Below are 24,037 nucleotides of genomic sequence, written 5' to 3'. Positions count from 1 at the left end.
CATCAAGTCCAAGAAACCTCTTTCTGGAAGAGCCCAGAGTATTATTTTGTCTAGCCTCTTGCCTGCAAAGGGTCATTTGATTTGTATAGGGCAGATTGTTCATTTGTTTTTATTTAGCAAACATTTACTGAGTGTTTACTTTCTGTCAAACACCCTGGTTAACAAAGAAGAGTAAGGTAGTTCCCATTGTGGTACAGCCAGTTAAGAACCCAGCTAGTGTCCATGAGGATGTAGGTTTGATCCCTGGCCCTGCTCAGGAGTTAAGGATCTGATATTGCCACAGGCTGTGGTGTGGGTTGCTGTGGCTGTGGCATAGGCTGGCAGCTGCAATTCTGAAATGACCAGTAGCCTGGGAACTTCCATATGCCACGGGTATAGTCCTAAAAAAAACACCAAAAAAAAAAAGAAAAAAGAAAAAAAGGAAGATCCACTCCTTGAGGACAAAGGCCAAATATTGGTCCTGTTTTGTCTTACCCATGCCTGGTCCAGTTATAGCAGGAACAACTGCATGGTGTCATTTGTCATTTTTTGGTGCCCAGTGTTAGAACCTCCATCGTATCTTTGGAATATTTCCCATTACATGAGTCTTAGAGGGAGGCAGGGCCCTCCTAGTGCTTTAGGAGCTCCAAAGATGAGGTAATGGCCTTCCCAGGGTCTTTGCAGCTCAGATGTGAGCATGTGATCGAGGCCTCACCAATTAGATGCGTGTATGTGAGACTGAACTGGGAGCCATATTAGGCGGAAGCAGGGGCAGTGGAGGATCTGTTTAGGAGATGGCAGAAACAACAGTAGGTTTCTAGAGGCCAACAATGGTGCCAAAGGGCCAGCAGGGGTAGAGATCTTAGCTGTGGCAACCTCAGTTCAGTAGCTGCTGCCGTCTTGTCTTCTCTGAACTGATCCTGTCACCTGAATTTGACAGTGACTGTGGCTGCTGGCCAGTCTGTCTTTATGCCTGTCTGCCAGCCTGGCTCTCCAGCCCTCCTGGTGATTCTGTGAACTCTGGGCTATTCCCAGGATGATTCAAGGAGCCAGAGATGGTTTCTTTTGCTTACAACTAGGAAGCCTGACTTGTGTAAACTCTTGGTTCACTAATCCAGGAATAACAGTAACCTTGTTACTTCTCCCATAATTTAATTAACATTCTGAATTCCCATTATGTTGAGTGGCAGATGCTTAATCTTGTCAATTCAGGGTCCATTCTCCTCACCCATCTTTTTTTTATCTTTTTTTTTTTTTTTTTTTTCTTTTTAGGCCGCACCCGATGCATATAGAAGTCCCCAGGCTAGGGGTCCAATTGGAGCTCAACTGCTGGCCACAGCCACAGCTACACGGAATCTGAGCCATATCTGCGGCCTACACCACAGCTCATGGCAACACTGGATCCCCAACCCACTAAGTGAGGCCAGGGATCAAACCTGCATCCTCCTGGATACTAGCTGGAATCATTTCCGCTGTGCTGCAATGGGAACTCCCTCACTCATCTTTTTTTTAAGGTAACATCTAAAATTGATTTTTAAGGAGTTCCCGTTGTGGCTCAGTGGTGAACGAATCTGACTAGTGTCCATGAAGATGCAGGTTTGATCCCTGACCTTGCTTAGTGGGTTAAAGATCTGGTGTTGCCGTGAGCTGTGGTATAGGTTGTAGACGTGGCTCGGATCTGATGTTGCTGTGGCTGTGTGCGTAGACTGACAGCTACAGCTCTGATTCAACCCCTAGCCTGGGAATCTCCATGTGCCATGGGTATGTCCCTAAAAAGACAAAAAAGTAATTAAATAAATAATAAAATAAAATTATTTTTTAATATTGTAAAAGCACAGAAGAGTGAGAAAGAGGAAAATGCCACAGATAATCCCACCATTCAACAACCATTATTTGTACTTTCTTCATCTTTTTTATGTGTAAATTTATGCAAATTTATCAATGTGCTTAATACAATCCATGCTCTATTCTACATAAGAAACGAATCTGACTAGCATCCATAGGGACTCAGGTCAGATTCGTTTCTGCTGATCCACGACAGGAACTTCTATATCACTTTTTAAGATTTTGCTGGATTTCTCTCTCCTGTGTACTTGTATGTTTCCCTCACCCAGTCATTTGAAAATAAGTTGCAGAAGTTATATTTTACCTAATAGTTCAGCATGATTTTCCCAAGTAAAAGGACTTTCGCCTACATAATTGCAATACCCTTACCACAGTTAATTAAAATTAACAATCATTCATAATATCATCTAAATCTAGCTCATATTCAAAATTGCCTGACTCCTTGTTAAGTTCCAGGAGGCTTCAATAATATCAGTGTTGGAGGGCAGGGGGAAGAGTGAGGCGTGAGGTGGGGTTGCAGGAGAAAGTCTGTAAGGCTGCTTCAAGCACCTGGACCCTCTTTCCCCTCTTGGGCTCTTACTGGATTCATGCCTGTTTCTTGGATGCACCCCTCAGAGCACATATCCCCAGCACGCAGATTCTCAATTAAGGTTTCTGTTCACAGCGCCCCCTGGTGGGTAGAAGACAGGTACTCCCCAGTGCCCAAGCTTTCTCTGCTTTCCTTCCTCTTTTATTTTGAAGGCCAGTGCCCCACTCTGGTCTGCTTCTCTGTGTTTATTTTCTTCTGGCCTGAGTTCTTTCAAGGTTCAGGCTTTTGAAACTTAAAAGCATTTTTTCTTCTTTCCTGGTCTGGCCGTGGTCTGACCCCTTAAATAGAGAATGGCAGTGGGATAACAGAACCTACTGATGGTTGGAGGAGTGGGAAAGAACGTCTGTTAGTCTTTCTAAATATTATCCTGGCCTTTTTGTTCTATGCAGACATTAGCATATGTATCTGGCTATTATGCCTCAGGATGGCCATGCTGGTTGTTTAAACATTAAAAGACTTCTGAACTGGACTGCTAATCCTATTATCCTAAAAGACAACTTTTGCTGGTGTATGTTTTCTTCATCTTTCTCATATGTGAATTTTTAGCTATTTATGAATGTAATTTATGCAGTAGTAAATTAACATTATATAATGATAAAAAGCCACTGTCCTGAGTCCCCTGTCCCCCAGGCAGCCCAGCCTCTTCCTCAGGTCACTTTAGACCCCCAGCAGCCAATGAGCAAACGCCTAGAAGAGCAGGGTGCCTCTAGGACCCTGTCTGAATCCATTCTTATGGGTCAGTGCCAAGACTTCCAGCCCATTGTGAGTATCCTTGTGGAATAAATATAAACCAGAACACATCACCCTCCTGCTTTTAAAAACCTCTGCCTTGGCTCCCTGTTTCACTTAGAATTAAGTTCCAGCTGCTTCAGGGAGCACCCAAGGCCTTAGAAGGTCTGGTCCTTGCCTCCCTCATTAGCCTCCTCTCTGGCTATTTGCTTCCATCCTGCCTCCTGCTACCCATGTCCTGGCTGAGCTGAACTCAATTGTTCCTTGGGGAGCCTATGCTCTGTCTACTCTGCCAGCAGAGCACACAGTTGTTCCCTCTTCCTGGAGTTGCCTCACTAATCACTACAGACCTTTAGGTCTTAGGTTGAATGTCATTTCTTCTGGGAAGTGGTCCATGAACCTTCCTGGTTTGGGTTCAGGCTGCCTGTAGCTCTTTGAACTTCTTTTATTGTAGAACTTTATCATAACTGTTTCTGAATATGGCTGCTGTCTTACAACTAGGACTCTGAGCTCCAGAAGACTGATGTGCATGCTTATCTTGCTCCTCATTTTACCCCGGGTGTCTAGCATTGTATTGACAGTTCACTGGAAGAAATAATGAAATTAACATATGTATTCATAAATGTGTATGTGTGTGTATGTTTACACACACACACACACACACACACACACATGAGAGAGTCAGCAGATGGGAATCAGAAAAAGGGGACGATCTGGAAGGTAAAAATGGAATGATGTCACCTCAGGTGTCCACCTGGGAACACTGGTGTTTGTATGTGGAAGGAGATAATCTGAAGTCTACTGGCCCTATGCAAGGAAGTGAGCAGAAGTGATGCAGACTGGGACAGGAGATTTCTTTGCAGATAATTATAGGTGCCTCATCATGACATCTTCAGACTTCTTAGAGATAAAAGTTTAGAGGAAAAGTTGGGTTGCCTCTATCTTTACAGTATGAAGAAAGCAAATGTGCAGGAAAAGGCAAGTCTGCCCTTCATACCCTGCGTCCATCAGCAGAGCAAAGAAACTCTTATCACTATGGAAGGCATGACATTCAAGATCAATATTTGATCCTAAGGTCTTTAAAAGCATAATAGTGAGGCTGCACCCAACATGTTTTTTCACCTATCAGTGCTTCTTGCCTATAAGGTGCCAGCTCCTCACCCTGCCAAGCTCATCTCTTTCATTAGGTTGGTCAGCCTACCATGAGTAATAACCACTCAGTCACCTGAAGGAAAATGTTCCATTTGTGCCATAGTCATGGGGTGTCTGCATGAAGTGACGTCCACTTCCAGCCAGTTCACAAAGCTGTCAATGGAGGTGGGGCCAGTCCAGGCAGAGGTGTTCCAAGAAGAGCAAAGACTGACTCACCAGGGCTTGGCATGAGGGTGTGCTTCTCAAAGAACTGGTGTTCACTTGTGCCAGAACATACAGAACGGTGATTCTTCTTATTCACTCATTCATTCTTTCTACGACCCCCTCCTCCAAGAGTTGCAGACTTAGATCCCAACAGGAAATGAATGTAATGTATGAAGAATAAAGAATGGGGAGTTCCCATCATGACTCAGCAGAAATAAATCTGATTAGCATTCATGAGGATGCAGTTTCAATCCCTGGCCTCACTCAGTGGTTAAGGATCCGGCGTTGCCGTGAGTTGTGGTGTAGGCTGCAGATTCGGCTCAGATCTGACCTTGCTGTGGCTGTGGCATAGCCCTGCAGGCACAGCTCAAATTTGATCCCTAGCCTGGGAACCTCCGTAGGCCATGGGTGTGGCCCTAAAAAAGACAGAAAAAAAAAAAAAAAGAATGAAGGGAGGTGTGTGTCAAACTAGGGAGCACATGTCCCATCTAGAGGAGGCAGCTGCTCTTCAGCGCTAGCTGACTCCTTCTCTGGGATGGATTTGCACTACTGCTTCCCAGCTCTTCCGGTCTCCCTCCTGCAGTGGCCTTCCCTGCAGGGGGATAATATCTCCCCATGCTGTTGACTGGCTTTGGCCAATGGAAAGTGGGTGGAAGAGGTGTCACTTCTGGGTGAGGGTGGTAAGCATGGTTTGCTGCATCTTCTTTTCCTTCAGCCACAGTTACTGTTGATGTTCCAGATGGATCTCGGGAGAGATGCGCACGTGTGTGCACTCTTGTGCGCAGATACCCAAGGAACTACCATATGCCATGGGAATTGCCCAAAAAAAAAAAGAAAGAAAAAAAAAAGAAAACAAAAATAGTTATTGAGTTATCCTTGCAATTATCACTACAAAGCTGAAGTCCAGGGTACAATGAGAGCTATCTGAGGGCAATTAACCTAGACTTCACTAGAAGTTGAGGACTTGGCCAGGTGAAGGGGGTGGCAGTGGGGTGAGGGGCAGGTGAGAACGACCAGGTGAAAGACCCTCAGAGGGGAAAGTAGAGACTCTCACCTTTATCTAATTCTCAATTTGAGGAGTTAAAAGAAGTTTGAGGAGCTTATAGCTGCAGGTCCAAGAGATGATGAATGGCTCAAGTGGTGAAGGAGTCCTTGTAGGCCATGAAGAATAGCTTGGGCCTTAGCCTAGGGGTCATAGGGAGCCACTGAATAACTCTTAGAAAGGGAATCTCATGTTCTGAAGGTGTGGGAGTGTGACATTCATTTACTCATTTATTTATTTTTATTGGCTTATTTGATATGTCTTTGAATATCCACTGTGTGGCAGGCATTGTGCTAGTTAGCACAGGAAATGCAAAAATAAATCTTATGTGCATATTCACAAAGGGTCTTGGGTGGTCTACAGAGGGCAAGTTTTGGTTGTTTGAAGTCATGAGGCTCAGAAAAGGTCAACATCATCATCCTTTAGGTTGATCTGGTGGTTGAGCACTTCAGGGTAATATTTACCATTGAAATAAAACTGGGAGGTGTTCCTGTCATGGCTCAGCAGCAGCGAACCAACTAGTATCCATGAGGATGCTGGTTCAATCCCTGGCCTCGCTCAGTGGGTTAAGGATCTGGTGTTGCTGTGAGCTGTGGCGTAGGTTGCAGACATGGCTTGGATCCCCTGTGGCTGTGGCTGTGCTGGAAGCTGGAAGCTACAGCTCTGACTCATCCCCTGTCCTGGGAACTTCCATATGTGGCTGGTGTGGCCCTAAAAAGATATAAAGAAGGAAAGAAAGAAAGAAGAAGAAAGGAAGAAGGAAAGGAAGAGAACTGAGAGTATATTATCTTTGTCATTGCTACTTCTCTAGCCTGGTAACAGTCCTTTGTTCCTGCATTCTTTTGACCCCTTATGATCATTTATTATTGAGACCTGATCAAGGGCAAGTACTGTGTGGCCAGGTTTAGGTCACAAAATGGCTAAGGCCAAAAATGGCATCTCTTAGGTTAAGAAAGCCATGCCTGTTCTCTTTCTCCAGGGTCCCCCTACCTTATCTGCTTACAATTTTAGTAACATTTTGTTCAACATCCAAGGTGAAATGTCATATTTTAACATATAATCAATATAAATATTACTCATTATTCTACATTCTTTTTTTTTTCATGTTTAGTCTTTGAAATTCCATGTTGATTTTGCACTGGCAGCACGCGTCCATTCTGGTTAGCCATATTTCCAGTGCTCAAGAAACACATATACTTACTGGCTACCAATATTGGATGGCACAGACTACAGCACAGACTTCCAAACATTTCTGAACAGAGTAAGAAACACATACATGCACTATAAAAATGAAGCAAAACTTTAATGAAATAACAATCTTGTACTCATATATTTTTCTTTCTTCTCTTCCTTCCTTCCTAACTTCCTTCCTTCCTTCCTTCCTTCCTTCCTTTCTTTCTTTCTTTCTTTCTTTCTTCTTTCTTTCTTCTTTCTTTCTTTCTTTCTTTCTTTCTTTCTTTCTTTCTTTCTTTCTTTCTTTCTTTCGTCTTTTGTCTTCTTAGGGCTGTACCTGTGGCATATGGAGGTTCTCAGGCTGTGCGTCCAATTAGAGCTACAGCTGGTGGCCTACGCCACAGCCTCGATAACTTGGGATCTGAGCCACGTCTTTGACCTACACCACAGCTCACGGCAACGCCAGATCCTTAACCCACTGAGCAAGGCCAGGAATCAAACCTGCATCCTCATGAATGCTAGTCAGATTTGTTTCTGCTGAGCCACAATGGGAACTCCTTTCTATTAAATTCTAAGTATTTTTTTTTTTTTTTGGTTGTGCTCATGGCAGCCAGAAATTCCCAGGTCAGGAAAGTGAACAGAGCTAGAGCAGTGACAACACTGGATCCTTAACCTGTTGAGCCACCAGGGAGCTAATATTTAATTTTTAAAAAAATATTGGTCATGACCCACTAAATTGATTTTATGACCACCTATGGGTAGAGAGGCCTGTAGTTTGAAAACTGCAGATATGGAAAGCCTGTGGGGTTACGTCTTGAATGAGAGATGGAAGTGATAAGCTCTAGTGTTAATGCTTGGGGCAAAAATCTTATGTGGCCAAAATTACTTTACATTGCCTAGAGTTAACTTACCTTGTCTCTCTTTGCATTTTGCTTGTAACCTGCCTTTCTCTGAGGTATTGAGGCCAAATTAAGAGCTGCAGGATTTTTTTTTTCTCTCTTTCTCATCATTAAATTCAAATAAGGTAAATGTGTGTCTGTTGACAACCTAGTAGGTACAATATACATATTATATTTCTGTGTATGTGTAAGATTGTAGAGGATCCAAGAGATGTCATGGGTTGTGGGCCACAAACCACTCTGAAATTGTATGTAACTTAAAAATGTTGTTTATCATCTTTCAGAAGTTTTTGTTCCAAAAAAAGCTAAGAAAACACATTGGCCTAGTGTGCTTATAATACAGTAGGGAAGGAAAAAAACTTTTCCTCTACCTTCTTAGGTTCCATTCATGGGGCCTGCAAATTAGATGGACAAAACCCAGATTAACAGGAGAAGAGGTGTACAAATTTTATTTGATGTTAATACTTAAAGTTTTAAAAAATATGCACAGAGGATTCCTTAGAAAGGATGTGAAGACCAAAGAGGTAGGTAGACCTGGGGGGCTTATATACCATTGTAACAAAAGACAGTAAATAGGTGGAGAAGTAACAAGGCAAAGGAAAAGGGGTTTGGGCTTTTAGGGTGGTAAATTGTGGGAAGGAAACGAGATGGGGGAACTGATGGAAAATACGGGTTGTTTTAGTAAAGTTTGTAGTGAAGACCCCTCTTGGCGCTGGAGTTCTGTCTCCCCTGATAATGGTTGCTTTACTTCTTCTGGTACAGAAGGGGAGGGCAAGACCTTGACATGGGAAATTTATGGCCTACTTTTAGGTAGCTAGGGGAAGGCCTCAGAGCTCTCTCTGTGTTTACTGCTTCTTAATTTCCTTCAATTCCAAACAATCCTTATGCCAAAGTGACCTATTATGTATGCTGTATTCTGATCCTCTTTAATAGACACAGGGATGTCTGACTAATCTTGCAGTCTTAATTATTTGAATCACTTCTGAAAAGCCAAAGGGAGTTCAGGAAGGTTGATTATGAAGCAAAATAAATGTCTTGACTACTGTCTGGGACCCATCTTTGAATCCTCTTCATTCTCTGAAAACAGTGCTTAAAAAGCCTGTGACTGACCAGAAGCAAACACTTGATAGAAGTTTTTGGGTAGTGGCAGGCTCCTTGGCAGTGGGAGTCATATGTGAAAATCAGCTGAGGAAAAGGGAGAAGACAGATGCTATGGGGATGGATTTGGGGATTTCTGACCTAGCCACCCTGTGGCAGGAGAGGGAAATTTCACATCCTGAGACCTGCAAGAGTCCTTGGGACAGACCACACAGTGAGGGTTCTTGGCTTGCCCAGGAAAGAATTCAAGAGCCAGCCAGAGTAAAGGGAAAGCAAGTCTGAGATACACACACATTGCATAGGCAGAAAAAGGACCAGTTCAGAAAGTGAGGGAGGGCCCAGGGCAGGGGGTCAGAGGTTCTTATGGGCTAAGTAATTTTATAGGCTAATGAGTTGGAAGAATAGTCTTTCTATTTCAGGGTAGGGTGGGAATGTCCTAGGAATTGGGACTCTGCCCACTTTTTGGCCTTTTTTGGTTGGGCTCAAAACTGTCATGCAGGAGTTCCTGTTGTGTCTCAGCGGGTTAGGAACCTGACATAGTGTCTGTGAGGATTTGGGTTTGATCCCTTGCCTTGCTCAGTGGGTTAAGGATCCTGTGTTGCCACAAGCTGTGACCTAGGTTGAAGATTTAGCCTGGATCCAGTGTTGCTGTGGCTGTGGCTGTGGCCAGTAGATCCAGTGTTGCTGTGGCAGTGGCCAGTAGCTGCAGCTCCAATTCGACCCCTAACCTGGGAACTTCCACAAACCACAAGTGCAGTCCTAAAAAGCAAAAAAAAAAAAGAAAAAAAGAATCTGAGTACAGTAGCTAGAATCTCTGCAGGGGCTCAGGTTCAATCCCTGGTCTGTTGCAGTGGGTTACAGATCTGGTGTTGCTGCAGCCAGATTTGGCTCAGATTTAGTCCCTGGCCTGGGAATTTCCATATGTTGTGGATACAGCCATAAAAAACAAATAGTCAAAAAACGCCTCAAGAGCAATACAAGATATTATCACTTTAGAATTCAGTAGTCAAAATAATGAAGATTTTCAGTTGTTAATGTGTTCAGTACTTCTGTGCTTTGTGAATATATGCTTAGGAGGATACTTTTATTGTTATCCCTCTTTTACAAATGAGGAAACCAGGGTACAGAGTAGAGGTAGTAAATGGCAGCTGAGATTTTATTCCAGCTGGTGGGCTCAAAATCAGGCTACAGTACAGTAAGTAGAAATGTTTACAGTGTCCAGTGTAAGTCAAGACCCTTGTATTTAATTTAATTTATTTAATTAATTTATTTTTATTTTAATTATTTTTATCTTGGCTGCAGCTGTGGCATGTGGAAGTTCCCAGGCAGGGACTGAATCCAAGTCACAGCAGTGACAATGCTGACACCTTAACTGCTAGGCTCCTGGGGAACTCCCCAAACCCTTGTATTTTAAAAGACAGAAGTTTTTCTTTTTTTTAAATTTCCTCTTTCTTTTTGTTTTTATTTATTTGTTTGATTTTTCTTTTTTTAAAAGAATTTAAAAGAAGGGGCCTGGAGGAGTTCCCTGATGGCTCAGTGAATTAAACATTCAGCATCATGATTGCTGTGGCTTGGGTTGCTGCTGTGGCATGGGTTTGATCCCTGGCCCAGGACCTTTGCATGTCAGTAGTGTGGCAAAAAAAAAAAAAAAAAAAAGAAAGAAAGAAAGAAAGAAAAGAAAGGGTCTTGGGAAAGAGAGAATAATATGAGCAAAATTTGAAGGTATATAAATAAATGCAGGTTCAAATTCAGGGGGGTTCCATTAATGTTGCTGTCTAGGATATGGGTGATGGATGCCTTGGATGCTTGACTTAAGCCTGAAATGTCAGTGTGGAGGTAAAGTGGAGTCTTGGAATCCACAGAGAAAGTTTGAGCCTTCTTCTGTTGGCCCAGGAGAGCCAAAGGTTTTGAGCAGAGGAGGGAAGATGATGGTTACCTATGCTAGGCAGGGTCTCCTGCGGCAGTATAGAGCATACACTGGGACAGTGAGGAAGTTAAAGTCTTCTGATGGACTGAGGCCAGAGGGAAGGGCATGGTGAAGCTTTGAGGACTTTTTTGGAGGGAGAAATGTTTGGCTTGGTATATGGCTGGCTTTAGGAATAAGAAATGAAGATAAGATCCTAGATGGGGATTGATTAGTGAATCTGGGAAAGGAATATGGCAGGTGGGACAAATAAAAAAGTGTATTTGTTTAGAAGAAAAAGCAATACAAAAGACTTTTGAACATGTCAATGGAATAATAGTCTTCAATCCCAATAACTGGAAGTAATTCTCTTTTATCTATGGTATAAAAATAGGTTTTGAGGAGTTCATTGGTGGCCTAGTGGTTAAGGATCAGGCATTGTTACTGCTATGGCTCAGTTTTGATCCCTGGCCTGGGAATTGATCTTGGAGTATATTATTCTGTAACACCCCCCCCACCCCTGCAATATATTAGCTGCATCTTTCTAAACTAATTCATGTATATTTACAACATTATTATTAATGGCTACATAGTATTCCACTGTACATATTAAGATTCATTTAGCCAACTGAGTATTGATAGACATTTGGGCTGTTTCTGGTGGTTTTTCTTTTTGTTTTTTGGTTGTTTTTGTTATTACCAGCAAAGCAATGAATGTCTTTGTATATCTCTGAATTTTTGTGTCAGTGAATTTATAGGATAAATTTTTCAGAGTAGAATTGCTGGGTCGAAGGTTAAGCACATTAAAAAATTTGATAAATTCTTCTCAATTGGCAGATATCTAGGCTTTTAGAAGCAATTCATGAGTTCTGGTTTGGGCAAGTCAATGTCAAGGTCCCAAAGGCCAAAGCTCACTATGGATACCCCCAGATCATTAGTAACACAGGTTAAGACTTGAGGAAAATTGACAACTAGAGATTGCCAAAAGCAGAACTGTGAGAATTTTAAAATTTCCTCATGGTTTAACATAATAAACTAAATAAAGATGTACTAGACGCATTAATTATAAAAGGTTCTCAGCGTACTATGAAAGTGTATCTGCAGCACATAATAACAGTTCCATCTTAAATTTACCATTAAACTAATACATTAGCTGCAATAAATATTAATTAACATTGAAATAATAATCATCCTTGCCTCTTTAAATTTGGAAGTGCCTCTGGGGCGTGGTTTGGATTCCTCAGATCTCTTAAAAGCATTTACCAAGTATTAGTGCCCTTCGGCTAAAGAACACCAGGAACACACTTGCAGTTGGACAAGTTGGGATTAGGATTCACTGCAGGGACGGGGCTGCAGGGACTCTTAGTAAGGGGTATTAGAAAGGACTTAGTATGGGGTTTGGACTTAGGTTGGACGGTTTGGGGAGGATTTAACTAGGGCTTTGCTCAGGATTGGATACTGGCAGGAAGGGAAAGTAATTCTATGATCCCAAAGGAGAAAAGACTAGATCGAGCTCACTTGCTAAACTGGTAAAGAAGCAGCAGCCCCTCATATTAGACAGGGGAGGGAAATTTTGGTCATTTTTGTGATTTGGACAGTGTTCATGTTTGGTCTGTGTTCCACTGTCTTGCTCCACTGTAGTCTCAGAGTGGCCATGTCTGGTGCTGATGTTCTGTGCAATTGTTTATCTTCAACAGGAGAAGACTAAGCCCTAGCCATGAGTGTCAGCGGATCAGCTCATAGCAACACCAAAGTCAAGTTGAGAGTAAGTACCAGGCCGGCTCGTGAATGTCAGAGTGGCTTCTTTCCTTCTTCTCAGAGGAAGTTTCCACTGTTTTTGCCTGGCCAATCCCTACTGATTCACTGGATCTCAAGATCTCAGCTCAAACCCCATTTCCTAATGATAGTCTTTCCTTATCCATCCCTTCCCACCAGAACCTACTTCCCCCCAAAACAAATAAATAGATCAGGTCCTCCTGTTAACACAGTCATTGCTTAATTGTGTCATGAGTTATCCAATACCTGTCTTACCAGCTCACCTGTAGACCCCATAAGACCAGGACCATATGTGTTTTTTTCATCTCTAGATGCTCATAATTAGTATTTGATGAGTGAACACTGAACAAGGCAGTGAAGCTTCTTGTGTGTGTGGATTGTACCTCACTCATGTGTGTTCTAAGACTTGTAACAGTGCTTGGCACATAGTAGGTCTTCCATAAATATTTGTGAATAGGTTGTGATGGTTAGTTTTATGTGTCAACTTGACTGTGTCATGTGATGCCCAGATCACTGGTTAAATATTATTTATTTCTTTTTTAAAAAATTATTCAATGAAAATATTATTTCTGATTGTATCTGCAGGGGTACTTCTGGAAAAGATTAGCTTTTGAATTTGTGAACAAAGTAAAGCAGATGGCTCTCCTCAGTGTGGGTGGGTCTCATCCAGTCCATTGAGGGCTTGAATAGAATACAAAGGTGGAGGAAGGTTAAGTTAACTCCTATTGTTTGAGCTGGGACATTGATCTTCTCCTGCCCTTGGCACTTGTAGTTCTCAGGCCTTTGGACTTGGACTGGAATCTATACCATCAGTTTTGTGGCTCTGGGCCGTTTGACCTCCACCACTGGCTTTCCTGGGTCTTTAGCTTGCCGATGGCAGACTTCTTAGCCTCCATAATCATGTGAGGCCAATACCTGTAATAAATATCCTGTCCTGTCTATCCATCCATCCATCCATCCATCTTTCTTCTGTTGACTGTTTGTCTGGAGGACCCTGACTGATTCATGAGTTAATGACCCAGTTCTTTTCCTTTCATTGTATTTTGTCCAAAGAAATCATTCTGGTAGCTTCAGAGTTATCCCAAAGAACCACATATGTTCAGTGCAGAGGTAGTTGGCGGTTCAATTGTGTAGAGTGATTAGCTGAAAACCACTTTGTAAAGTATTTGACCAGAATTTTCCCCTTTTTGCCTCACTCACATTTTTTATCTATCAGAAGCCCTGTACTGTCTCAGATCAAATAATGGCCCTTAGGAAACCAGTGATGGCTATCAGAGCTCTACACACTTCATTGGAAAACTATCAGCGCAATTACTAGGTCATTAAGGACAGTAGAACAGAAGCTTTGAAGCAACAGGCACAGCATTACCTAGCTGGGCCTGAACAGTCTCTTGCACGTGCCATTGCCTTCCATTTGGAAGCCACCTAGGAAAAGACAAAGGATTGTGAGCTAAAATGTCTCCATGACAGGTACAAGGATATCTGGTAAAGAGGACCCAGGTTCCACTCACAACTCTGATGCCTCTTGGGTGGTATGTTAGCCCAATTCTCTGAGCCTTGGTTTCTCCTGTAAAATAGGGTATTAAGGACTTGAGTGCATCATTGCTTTCATTCTTTACCCGTTGTATTAGTTTGCCAGGACTGCCTTAACAAAGCACCACTGACTGGGTGGCTTCAATAACACAAATGTATAGTTTCATAGTCTGGAGGCTCGAAGTCCAAGGGTTGATTGCTACTGAGGGTTTCGAGGAAGAATCTGTTCCAGGTCTTTCTTTTGGCTTGTAGATGGCATTTTTTCACTTGTCGTCCCTGTGTGCTTGTTATGTGTCAAAATTTCTCCTTTTTTTTTTGACCTTTTTGTCTTTTTAGGGCCACAGCTGTTGTGTATGGAGGTTCCCAGTTTAGGGGTCCAATCAGAGCTGTAGCTGCTGGCCTACGCCAGAGCTATAGCAATGCCAGATCCGAGCTGCATCTGCGACGTACACCACAGCTCATGGTAATGCCGGATCCTTAACCCACTGAGCGAGGCCAGGGATCGAACCCGAAACCTCATGGATGCTAGTCAGGTTTGCTAACTGCTGAACCATGATGGGAACTCCCCAAAGTTTCTCCTTCTTATAGGGACAGTAGTCATATTGGAGTAAGGCCTACCATAAAGACCTCATTTTATTTTATTTTATTTATTTATTTATTTTTTGTCTTTTTGTTGTTGTTGTTATTGTTGTTGTTGCTATTTCTTGGGCTGCTCCCACGGCATGTGGAGGTTCCCAGGCTAGGGGTTGAATCGGAGCCATAGCCACCGGCCTACGCCAGAGCCACAGCAACTCGGGATCCGAGCCTCGTCTGCAACCCACACCACAGCCCACGGCAACGCCGAATCGTCAACCCACTGAGCAAGGGCAGGGACCGAACCCGCAACCTCATGGTTCCCAGTCAGACTCGTTAACCACTGCGCCACGACAGGAACTCCAAAGACCTCATTTTAATTCGATTATCTCTGAAAGACCCTATCTACATATTATGTCACATTCTGAGATACTGGGAGTTAGGAATCAACATATGAATTTTAGGGAGGTACAGTTCAACTGATAAGACTCTTTCTGTACCCAAAGCCTTTGTAGTTCCTCTTGCAAAAGAGACAGTGTGTATCTGCCCATCATTTAAATAATTAGTATTGGCCATGTGACTTTCTTTGGCCAAGAGGATGTTAGAGGTGATGCAAGCAGAGGTCTGCAAAGGTGTTTGTGCAATTGCCATACAGATATTTCCAGGCTAGCTTGCTAGAGGATGAGAGGTCCAGGTTGTGGAGCCAGATGGTCCCAGGCATCCCAGCAGAGGCCATCCTAACCAGCCAACCTCCAGCCAAACCGCAGACATGTCAGTGAGTCCAGCCAAGATCAGCAGAGCTGCATGGATAACTTATAGCTACCCACAGGCATGTGAGCAAGTCAGCAAAACCAGATGAGCCTCGCCTGGGTCAGCTGAACCCCACATAAATATTCATTGCTAAATGCTCTGGGGTTTTTGTGTTTGCTTGTTACTCAGTATCACTAGGGGAATATATGACTGATATAGGATCAGAAATCCCTACTCACTGAGGACCTGTGAGAGAGCACATAAATATTAAGTAAATGGTGGCCATGGCATTACAGTGTTTTACAAACACTTGAGTATTATGTGGAAGGAGTCATCAATACACAGTGACAAGAGTTCCCACCGTGGTGCTGTGAGTTAAGAATCCAACTGCAGTGGCTTGGGCTGCTGTGGAGGTGTGGGTTACATCCCTACCTGGCACAGTAGGTTAAAGGATCTGGCGTTACCACAGCTGCTACATAGGTCACAGCTGTGGCTTGGATTCAGTTCCTGGCCCAGGACATTCCATAGGCTGCAGGTGTGACCATTAAAAAATACACTATAACATTCTGTATAGTAATAATGATTAGAATGATTAGAAATTCATTAATTTCATTAGAATAATGAAGAAACTAATTAATTAGGCCCAGGCTATAATGCATAAATAGGAGCCTTCACTCATGCACATAAACTATTCACAATGTTATACGTTGTCTGCACCATATGAAGACTTGTGCATGTGGAGACTTGTGCATGTGGAGACTGTGCATGAGAAAAATGAGGCTCAGAGAATCAGATTGACTTACTGCAGGTCACATAGCTGGTAAGTGGCAGAGTTTTCACCAGAATTTGAGCTACTTATGTTTTACCTAATATGGGAAAATAGGGTATTTTCATAATCTTCTCCAAAGGAAGCTGTTGAATTTATTTTTTTTTTTCTTTTTAGGGCTGCGCCTGTGGCATATGAAAGATCCCAGGCTAGGGGTTGAATCGGAGCTGCAGCTGCTGGCCTACACCACAGCCAAAGCACCTAGGAATCTTAGGTCCAAGATCTACACCATAGCTCATGGCAATGCTGGATTGAACCTGTATCCTCATGGATACTAGTTGGATTCATTTTTGCTGTGCCACATTGGAAACTCCTGGAAGCTGTTGACTTTAAAAAGCAAACATAGATGATCACTTCATCTCCAGAAATCTTCCATCTTGATCTGAAGTTTGAAATGGAGGCAGAAAAGGAGATCAGGCATCCATCCCTCCATACATTCCTCCATCCATCCATCCTCCATCCAGTTATCCTTTCATTCAGCAAATAATGACTAATGGCCTACTGTGCTCCAGGACTATGCTAGGCACTCTGCTATCCTCCCGCCTGCTGTCTCATTCTTTTTCTCACCAATGCTGCTTCCTTCATTCTCCTCTGTGAGTGTTGACAAGGATGGGCAAAAAAACTCCTTACCTGTTACGGCAGATCTGTGTAAGACTGATGCTGGTGGCTTTAGTTCATTTAGAATGTTAGCTGCTGTGCTCACAACTTGACACACCTCGGTTTCGTTTTGCATTTTTCTTTTTTTCTTTCTTTTTTTTTTTTTTTGTCTTTTTGCCTTTTCTAGGGCCACTTCTGAGACATATGGAGATTCCCAGGCTAGGGGTCTAATCGGAGCAAAGAGGGATCCGAGCTGCGTCTGCAACCTACACCACAGCTCATGGCAACACCGGAACCTTAACCCACTGAGCAAGGCCAGGGATCGAACCCGCAACCTCATGGTTCCTAGTCGGATTCGTTAACCACTGTGCCATGACGGGAACTCCTTGTTCTGCATTTTTGAAAGACCTTAGAGTCTAGTAGTTGAGTGCATGCTGTGCTGATAAGCCTAAATACTTCACTGCAGCTTTCCAGATGCCCAAGTGAGAAGCTCAAAATTACATGTTTCTGAAGCTCACTGTTATTTCCAATCTTTGTCCATGTATTCATCTCTCTTTTTTTTTTTTTTGGCCACGCCTGTGGCATGCAGAAGTTCCTGGGCCAGAGATCAAACCCACCCCACAGCAGTAACCAGAGCCAAAGCAGTGACATTGCTGGATTCGTAACCCACTGAGCCATCTGGGCACTTCTTAGCTCCTCTTTTTATGGGTGGACAGCAGGTGTACCATGGTGCACAGTTATATAGAGATTATCATATGTCAACACTATTCTCAATGCTTTATACGTATTAACTCCTTTAGTCTTCACAACCCTGTGAGGTATGTTAGTATTCCCTGTTACAGATGAGGAAACTGAGGCACTGGGAAGTTTTTACCCAGGGTCACATGATGTATGGAGGTTAAGTGGTAGAGCTGGGATTTGAACTTTGGCATCTGGATCCAGAGCCTGTCTGATACGGCCTTTCTAAGACCTCTCCTGATGTTACCACTGAAGACCTCCTCTGGACTACTGTTGGGTGATTCTTTCCTGCCAGCACTCTTGAGTATGATGTGAATGTGAACAGAAGTGCTTATTTCAGAGTAACACCACTGCCTATCCCAGCCTAGGATTTGAATCCAGATCCCCTCCACTTATGGACTCTCTGTCAATCCCACAACCTCTTCTAGTCTCCCATTTCTGCTGAAACTAACCCTCAACATCTGTCCATATTCAGAACAGAGGACAGCAGAGAGAGGAGGAGGAATGACGTCCAAAGATATCTCATTCAAGCCACAGTTTCCTCATCTGTGAAATGGGAATAAGTTAATTGAATAGTATAATGATAGGCTCTGACTTTTATTGAGTGCTTCATGCATGCAAGCTTTGTGCTAAACGCTTTGCCATTTGCATGCTCTCATTTAATCCTGAAAGCAACATTAGGAGTAAGGTAGACCCAGAGTAGTTGAGTAGCTTGTCCAGAGTCACACAGCTAGTAAGTAGGAGACAGAGCCTGTATTTGGAACCAGGCCATAGAACATCAAAGATTTCACTCTAATACAACACCAGTGGTTCTCACAGGGGCAATACTGCCCCCTCGGACTCTTCAGAAATTTGTGGGAACCATTTTGATAGTTATGGTGATGGGGAGTTACAAAATCATGACACTGACATTGATTTGCCTTAGGGTACCCGGTGAGCTAGATGTTTAATGATGGTTGGGGAAGATCTGTCCTGTGTCCTGCTTGACTTTCCAGTATCCTGCTAGACCTTCATGTATGTGAAAAACTCGTTTATTATCATCTGAGCTTGTTTTCCATATAGAGTATATTTTCCCTAGTTTTAGCATATTTTGATTTTTCTGGAAATGCAACTTACAGAGTGCGTCAAGTGATGGTTGTAGCTTATTTTGCTCAAAACTTGATCCATAGTTGTATACGATTTTAGAAAAATCACATCACCAATGGCAACATTGTTCAAGGTATCTCAGGGGCTAACATTATACCCCTGAATCAGCTTGAATTTGATCTGTTATGCACACAATGGCTCTTTGTTTATATGCCAACATTAGACTACCTCACTTCTTCTGGCATTTACATATAAAGTTGATTTTTGAAAATTATACATGTATGGAGGTTATATTATCTCTGGATTTCATTTTAGGATAGTAAAGGGCACATTACAATATATTTATTATAAAAGGGTGGGTAGAATGGATCATTGCTCCCAACTCTTCATTCTCTCCCATAATGGAATGACACATCAGCACCTTTCACCATGTGCCTTGGTGGTACTTCTCACTAGAGTGTCTGGAGAATATTTCTATGCCTCACTGATTTTGGCTTAGCCATGAAATTTGCTTTGGCCAGTGATATATAGACAGAAATGGAAATGTCCCAGTCTTGAGCCTGGTCCTCAAAAAGCTTCATGTTTTCACTCATCTTCTTGTTTTTCTGACATTTGCTCTAAGACAAATGTGCCTCCACTACTCTGTGGGGAATGGAGAGACCCTTGGAACAAATCTGAGCCCAACCTGGAGCAAAATTTTTTTCCTTGTAAATTGTTAAGATTTTAATATTGTTTGTTATGCACCAGAAACTGACTGATACAAAGAGATGTTGGGTCTGATGTGATTGATAAGCATTGTGTATTACTAGTCCTCCTGTGTGCAGAGCAGTTAGCTCTGATCATGGTACACAAGGAGTAAATGCTTTCTAATGAGTTCTGTTAGCATTGACCAATGGCTAAATGATATTCTGATAGTATGTTAAAGGGGATTATGGATCAAATCCTTAGGTTTAGGGACTCTGCAAGTACTACTGAATTCTCTGACCACGAGGGTAGGTGCTGGTCCTCTGGGAGGGTGTAAATTCACCAAGTGAGCAGGTCACAAATAATTGAAGAGTTCTCTTCTTTAAAAGGTGATCTGACGCCATGGAAACAACAAGCATGTTCAGCTTTGTGACTGTGGATTATAATTACCAAGTTATTAACTGGAGCATTTTATGAAAGATTGATGGTTCTTGCTTAATGTAATGTGTCCTTTAAATGCTAAATAATAAGTTAAATGCAAGGAATAAATAAGTTCAATGGCTTATTTATGGAGTAATTATGGAATATTTTCAGCCCATAAACTAGGGCATCTGTAGAAACCCAATGCTATGGAGGAGAAAGAGCCCTGAATTAGAAATAAGGAGACCTGGATTCTGTTACTTGCTAGTGACCTTGAACATGTTGTCTTTGCTCTGAGCCCCAGTTTTTTCATTTGGAAAATTGAATAGGGGGTGTGCGTTAAAATACCCATCTTATAGAGTAGTTGTGAGAAGTCATTGTCAATGACATGATTATACAAGGGGCTGAGCCCAGCGCTTGGCACATAGTAAGTGGTTACAAAATTTAGCTATCATTATGTCATTATATTTGAAATAAGAGATTTGGCCCTTCTAGTAAGAGATATCCTGCTTTATGCTTTTAGTCAATAAGAAATTGGTATAGGAGTTCCCTTGTTGCTCAGTGGGTTGAAGATATGGCATTGCTGCTCCAGTGGCTTGGGTCATTGCTGTGGCGAAGGCTCTATCCCTAGCCTGGAACTTCCACATGCCTTGGGTGTGGGCAAAAAAAAAAAAAAAAGAAAAAAGAAAAAAATTAGTACAATTCACAATAGACCATCAATTAATTCTTATTTATTTATTTGTTTAAAATAACCTTTGTCTTGGAGTTCCTATCGTGGCTCAGTGGTTAATGAATCTGACTAGGAATCATGAGGTTGTGGGTTCCATCCCTGGCCTTGCTCAGTGGGTTAGGGATCCGGTGTTGCTGTGAGCTGTGGTGTAGGTTGCAGATGCGGCTCAGATCCCGCGTTGCTGTGGCTCTGGCGTAGACGGGCAGCTACAGCTCCGATTAGACCCCTAGCCTGGGAACTTCCATATGCCGCGGGAGCAGCCCTAGAAAAGGCAAAAAGACCAATAAATAAATAAATTAAAAAAAAATAAACTTTGTCTTTCTCTGCTTAAAAAATTATCAGAAACTTGGGTAAATCCAAGCAAGAATAGAGGAGAAAGTCTAAATAACTCACCATCTAAATATAACTACTGTTAGCATTTTAATGTGGACTCCCAGTCTTTTTTTTTTAACCCAAGGATAGAATTTCTTTTTTAAATCTGAAATTAGAATGCTGTACATGCTGATTTGCCACCTGCTTTTGAGATGTTTCCAACATCATTAAATGTTCTTCTAAAACACACTTTTTTATGGCTGCAATGTAGGGTGTTCTTAAAGAACACTAAGTGGAAGAGTTTTTCGTGGAAGCCTACTCAGCCCATTCACTTAAATTATACTTTCAGACTTCCTGAAATCTTCATTTCAAATTGGTCTTCAATGGGCCAGAGGTTGGCTTTGAGACTCCTCTCCACCACCTCCTTCCTTCCCAGCTGCCCCCAGGTTCTCTGTCAAGTACTTAATGACTGTACTTGGCACTTATTCAGTAGGGGAGCTCTCAGTTTTAAGGTATCCACGGTGAGCCATTTTGTAAAAGGGAAGGATTGTCATTCAAGTAGTCATGCTCTCTCATTTCTCAGCTTATTATTATTATTATTTTTAAATTGGATTTTATCTCTCTGGCCACACCCATGGCTTGTGGAAGTTCCTGGGCCAGGGACATAACCTATGCCACAACAGCAACTACACTGGATCCTTAACCTGCTGTGCTGCAAGAGAACTCCTGGGTTCTCTTTTAAAGAAAGGTCCATCTATAGGTAAACACTTACCTACTAGCTGTCTTAAATTACTTCACTTGCTGCTAACCAGCACTTTTCCTCTGAATAACCAGAAGAAATATTTCTTTCTTTCTATCTTTCTTTTTTTTTTTTTTGTCTTTTCTAGGGCTGTACCCACGGCATATGGAGGTTCCCAGGCTAGGGGTCTAATCAGGGCTGTAGCCGCTAGTCTACGCCTCAGCCACAGCAACGTGGGATCCGAGCCTCGTCTGCCATCTGCACTACAGCTCATGGCAATGCCGGATCTTTAACTCACTGAGCAAGGCCAGGGATCAAACCCGCAACCTCATGGTTCCTAGTTGGATTCGTTAACCACTGAGCCATGACGGGAACTCCAGCAGAAATATTTCTTTCTTTTCTTTGTTGTTGTTGTTGTTGTTGTTGTTGTTATTGTTGTTTTTGTTGCTATTTCTTGGGCCGCTCCCGCGGCATATGGAGGTTCCCAGGCTAGGGGTTGAATCGGAGTTGTAGCCACCGGCCTACGCCAGAGCCACAGCAACGCAGGATCCGAGCCGCGTCTGCAACCTACACCACAGCTCACGGCAACGCCGGATCGTTAACCCACTGAGCAAGGGCAGGGACCGAACCCGCAACCTCATGGTTCCTAGTTGGATTCGTTAACCACTGCGCCACGACGGGAACTCCCAGAAATATTTCTTTCTGTCCCCTGTACCTCCCACAATCCTTTTGGGTGGTTTATTGTCTCCTATGGGTAGTATTTGAATTGTGTTTCAGTGATTTGTACATACACATTAAAAAAATGAATAGTTGTGTACTTATTTTAATGTAGATTAGAAATATTATGACATAATGTTATATATGGTATATAATATATGTGATATGTAATTTATCATATATATGGCATGTAACGTGTCATATATGTTATGTGATATAACCTGTATCTATCTCTTGTAAACCAGTCTCCAGATGTCATATTATTGCTTAGGGTGAAGCAGAATTTATTTGGGCATAAAGTTCATTTATGTGAAAATAGCAGAAAGAGTGATATGGAAGTCTTGGTAACTTTTTTTTTTTTTTTTTTTTGCTATTTCTTGGGCCGCTCCCATGGCATATGGAGGTTCCCAGGTTAGGGGTCGAATCGGAGCTGCAGCCACCGGCCTACGGCCTAGGCCAGAGCCACAGCAACACGGGATCCGAGCCACGTCTGCCACCTACACCACAGCTCACGGCAACGCCGGATCCTTAACCCACTGAGCAAGGGCAGGGATCGAACCCGCAACCTCATGGTTCCTAGTAGGATTTGTTAACCACTGCGCCACAACGGGAACTCCCAACCTGTTTTCTATACAGTAGCCAAAGTGATTTTTTCAAAACAAATTGAAGAACTCTCCTCATTAATGCCTGTCAGAGGCTCCCCATTTTTCTTAAAAATGAAGATCCTCTTCTTTCTTTCTTTCTTTTTTTTCAGTGTTACATCCGTGGCATATGGAGTCTCTCAAGCTAAGGGTCGAAGGGTAGAATTGGAGCTGTAGCCACTGGCCTACATCATCACAGCAAGGCGGGATCTGAGCTGCGTCTGCAACCTACACCACAGCCCATAGCAACGCCAGATCCTTAACCTCCTGAGTGAGGCCAGGGATTGAACCTGTGTCCTCATGGCTACTAGTCAGATTCATTTTCGCTGAGCTACGACAGGAACTCCAAAAATCAAGATTCTTAACATCTGCTTCTCATAATAAGGCTGTGAGAAATGTGTTCATATCCTTTTACAGATGAGGAAACTGAAGTACAGAAAGAGTAAGTGAGGTCAAGGTCAAATAGCCAATAAATAGTAGAGGAAGCATTCATACCCAGTCTGGGTTTCTGTTTGAGCCATCTCTGAGTGCGATTGACTGCAAGATGCCCTTTGCCCAGACAATTAGAGGAAGGCAGGTATGTCTACTGGTAGTGTTTGGTTGAAGTCAGAGAAAAAACTCAACTTAGATGGGCTTAAGCATGAAGGGACTTTATTGGATGAAGTAGCTAAAAGGTCCCGGCATAGATCAGGGTCTAGGAGCCTAAGTGATATCATCAGGGTGCATTGTTTCTCCCTCTCCATCTCTGTGTTCTGCTTTCTTTGAATCGATCGCGTTCACAGACATGGTTTCCCTTTATGGTCTTACAGTGACCACCAGCAGTTCCCAGAAACATGTACTTCCTTTCATGTCTACACGCAACAGGAAAAGTAAGACAGTCTTCCTCTCAGCATTCCCAGTGACAGTCTCATTGCATCTCATGTGCTCTCACAGGCTCACATGATTATCCTTGTACTGATCATTTTGTCCAGAGGGATTTCATGTTTAATGTGCTCATTGGATTGGACCTGAATTATATGTCCCGACCCTGGGCTAGGGATGGAGCTCCACCTGTAAGGCATTGGATGAGAACAGAAAGATGGTATTCCCCAGTGATAATTTAGGATCCTTTGCTAGGTGATGAGTGAATGGAGGCAGGTTGGCAAAAACTACAGCTGTCCAACCTCAGGACATGATTCTGAGCATTGGTGTGGAAAATTCAAAGACTTAAGTAGAAAAGAGGAGAACCAGGTAGGAAAGAAGAGAAGTGAGTGGGTTTTGTACATTTGAAGATGGCCATATGGGATGAAGGTGCTTCTAGCA

At 42.7% G+C, this 24,037-nt stretch overlaps 1 protein-coding gene across 1 annotated transcript in view; it reads left to right on the top strand.

Annotated features, from left to right (window-relative positions):
* The window catches only part of SUDS3 (SDS3 homolog, SIN3A corepressor complex component), a 73,348-nt gene extending 60,747 nt beyond the window's left edge, over window positions 1-12,601 (top strand). Inside the window, exon 13 of the mRNA XM_047759679.1 lies at window positions 12,311-12,601. Within this exon, the coding sequence (XP_047615635.1) occupies window positions 12,311-12,356 (46 nt within the window). The 3' untranslated portion in view covers window positions 12,357-12,601. The remainder of the gene's footprint in view (window positions 1-12,310) is intronic.
* Window positions 12,602-24,037: the final 11,436 nt, after the last annotated feature.

Source organism: Phacochoerus africanus, chromosome 15, assembly GCF_016906955.1.
Source record: "Phacochoerus africanus isolate WHEZ1 chromosome 15, ROS_Pafr_v1, whole genome shotgun sequence".
NCBI classification, from domain to species: domain Eukaryota; kingdom Metazoa; phylum Chordata; class Mammalia; order Artiodactyla; family Suidae; genus Phacochoerus; species Phacochoerus africanus.
Note: the sequence above shows the minus strand (reverse complement) of the source record. Positions and strands in the feature narration are given on the sequence as shown.